At 52.7% G+C, this 1,445-nt stretch overlaps 1 protein-coding gene across 1 annotated transcript; it reads right to left on the bottom strand.

Moving 5' to 3' along the window:
* Positions 1-376: 376 nt before the first annotated feature.
* On the bottom strand, positions 377-1,194 carry LOC131248633 (uncharacterized). The gene has a single exon (XM_058248997.1). The coding sequence runs from the start codon at positions 1,169-1,171 to the stop codon at positions 488-490; it is 684 nt and encodes a 227-aa protein (XP_058104980.1). The 5' UTR covers positions 1,172-1,194; the 3' UTR covers positions 377-487.
* Between the last annotated feature and the right edge of the window lie 251 nt (positions 1,195-1,445).

Raw genomic sequence — 1,445 nt, 5'->3', positions numbered from 1 at the left:
TCTGACAAAAGGGATGGACAGGTGGATTTCTTACAAACATCCTAGTGGGCCCACCTAGCTAGCTTCTGACCCTGTCACTGGCAATTGGCGTCCACCAAAATCGCATTTACAACGGGTGTAAGGAACCGATCTCAACGGCATTGGCGTGAAACAGGGGATTTTGTGAGTGCACTCGCCTCACATGTGGAAAAGAGGGTCAGATCAAGCTGATACGCAGGCCATCCCACTGTGGACGCTGTCTCAAAGATCAAACTGCGGGTATAATCAGGTGGATCACATGTTAGGCGAATCACCTTGTGTACGGCACTGATTTTCAATCGACTGTATGTGCGGCTTGGATGTAGTACTCGCACGAATGAGACGAGCGCACTTAACAGAATGAAATCACAGCCTGAACACCTTATCCTTTTAGCGCCGCAGGCATTCTGTTTGTGGAAATGCCAGAAGGAACTCAAGCATACAAAACAAGTGCCCAATACAGAATATTTCATGGACGAGCCGAGCATTCGCTCCACTCCTTATCCAAGCTACAAAGGAGGTGAGGCGGGGTAAGAAGGAAAATAGCAAACAAATTCTCCTCCTCCAAATCATCCGCTGCTGCCTTCGACGGCACCAGAGCCAACTCAACCACTCCAAACCCTTCCCCTTTCAACAGCTCCAAACACTCGCCTGTCTGCGTCCGAACCTCGCTCGCCGACCACACCGTAGTCCCTCCCCCACACAACCCGCTCAGCGTCTTCGCCAGCGCTGGCATCTCCGAAGTATCGTAGAAGACATCCGACATCAGCACCAAATCCACCTCGCTGAGCCACGTCTCGTCCGATCCCCACACCAGCTCGCGCACCTCGACTCGGTCACTGAACCCGTTCGCCTCAACGCTCCTCTGCAGACCTGGCAGCAGAGGCGCTACGTCTGTTAAAACGACTCGGCCTGCGCCTAATGACGCGGCGACCAGTCCTGGAAGTCCTGTTCCTGCCCCCAATTCGACGACCGTTTTGCCTTCGATCTGGAACTCGACTAGGCCCTGACTCGCCATCCACTCAGAAAGGTAGATCGCTGAGTCCCAGACCCAGGAACCGGTGAGTGCTCTTCCCGTGCATTGGTCGCAGATATCGTGGAGTTCGTGGACGGTTAGCTTCTTTCCTGAAATCTCGATTTCCTTAGATCTCATTGCATACGCGCTTCTGCTCTCGTTTTTGGTGAATTTGGAGGTTGGAAATTGGGATAAGAATATCCGTTTATAATAATTTCTTGGTGCTGAGGGTGGGGCATCTGATGCCACAACAGTACGAATGAAGGATTGCAATCCGGTCCGGCCCCCAGGGACCACATGCCATTGTTGAAGAACTTGACGAGTCGACTCGGAAGTCGGCCGAGTCAGCTGGCTTAGGACTGGAATCCTCCGCGACACCTGTAAACGGACGCGACAAGAAGTTCTTTTGGTC

Source organism: Magnolia sinica, chromosome 6, assembly GCF_029962835.1.
Source record: "Magnolia sinica isolate HGM2019 chromosome 6, MsV1, whole genome shotgun sequence".
Lineage (NCBI taxonomy): Eukaryota > Viridiplantae > Streptophyta > Magnoliopsida > Magnoliales > Magnoliaceae > Magnolia > Magnolia sinica.
Note: the sequence above shows the minus strand (reverse complement) of the source record. Positions and strands in the feature narration are given on the sequence as shown.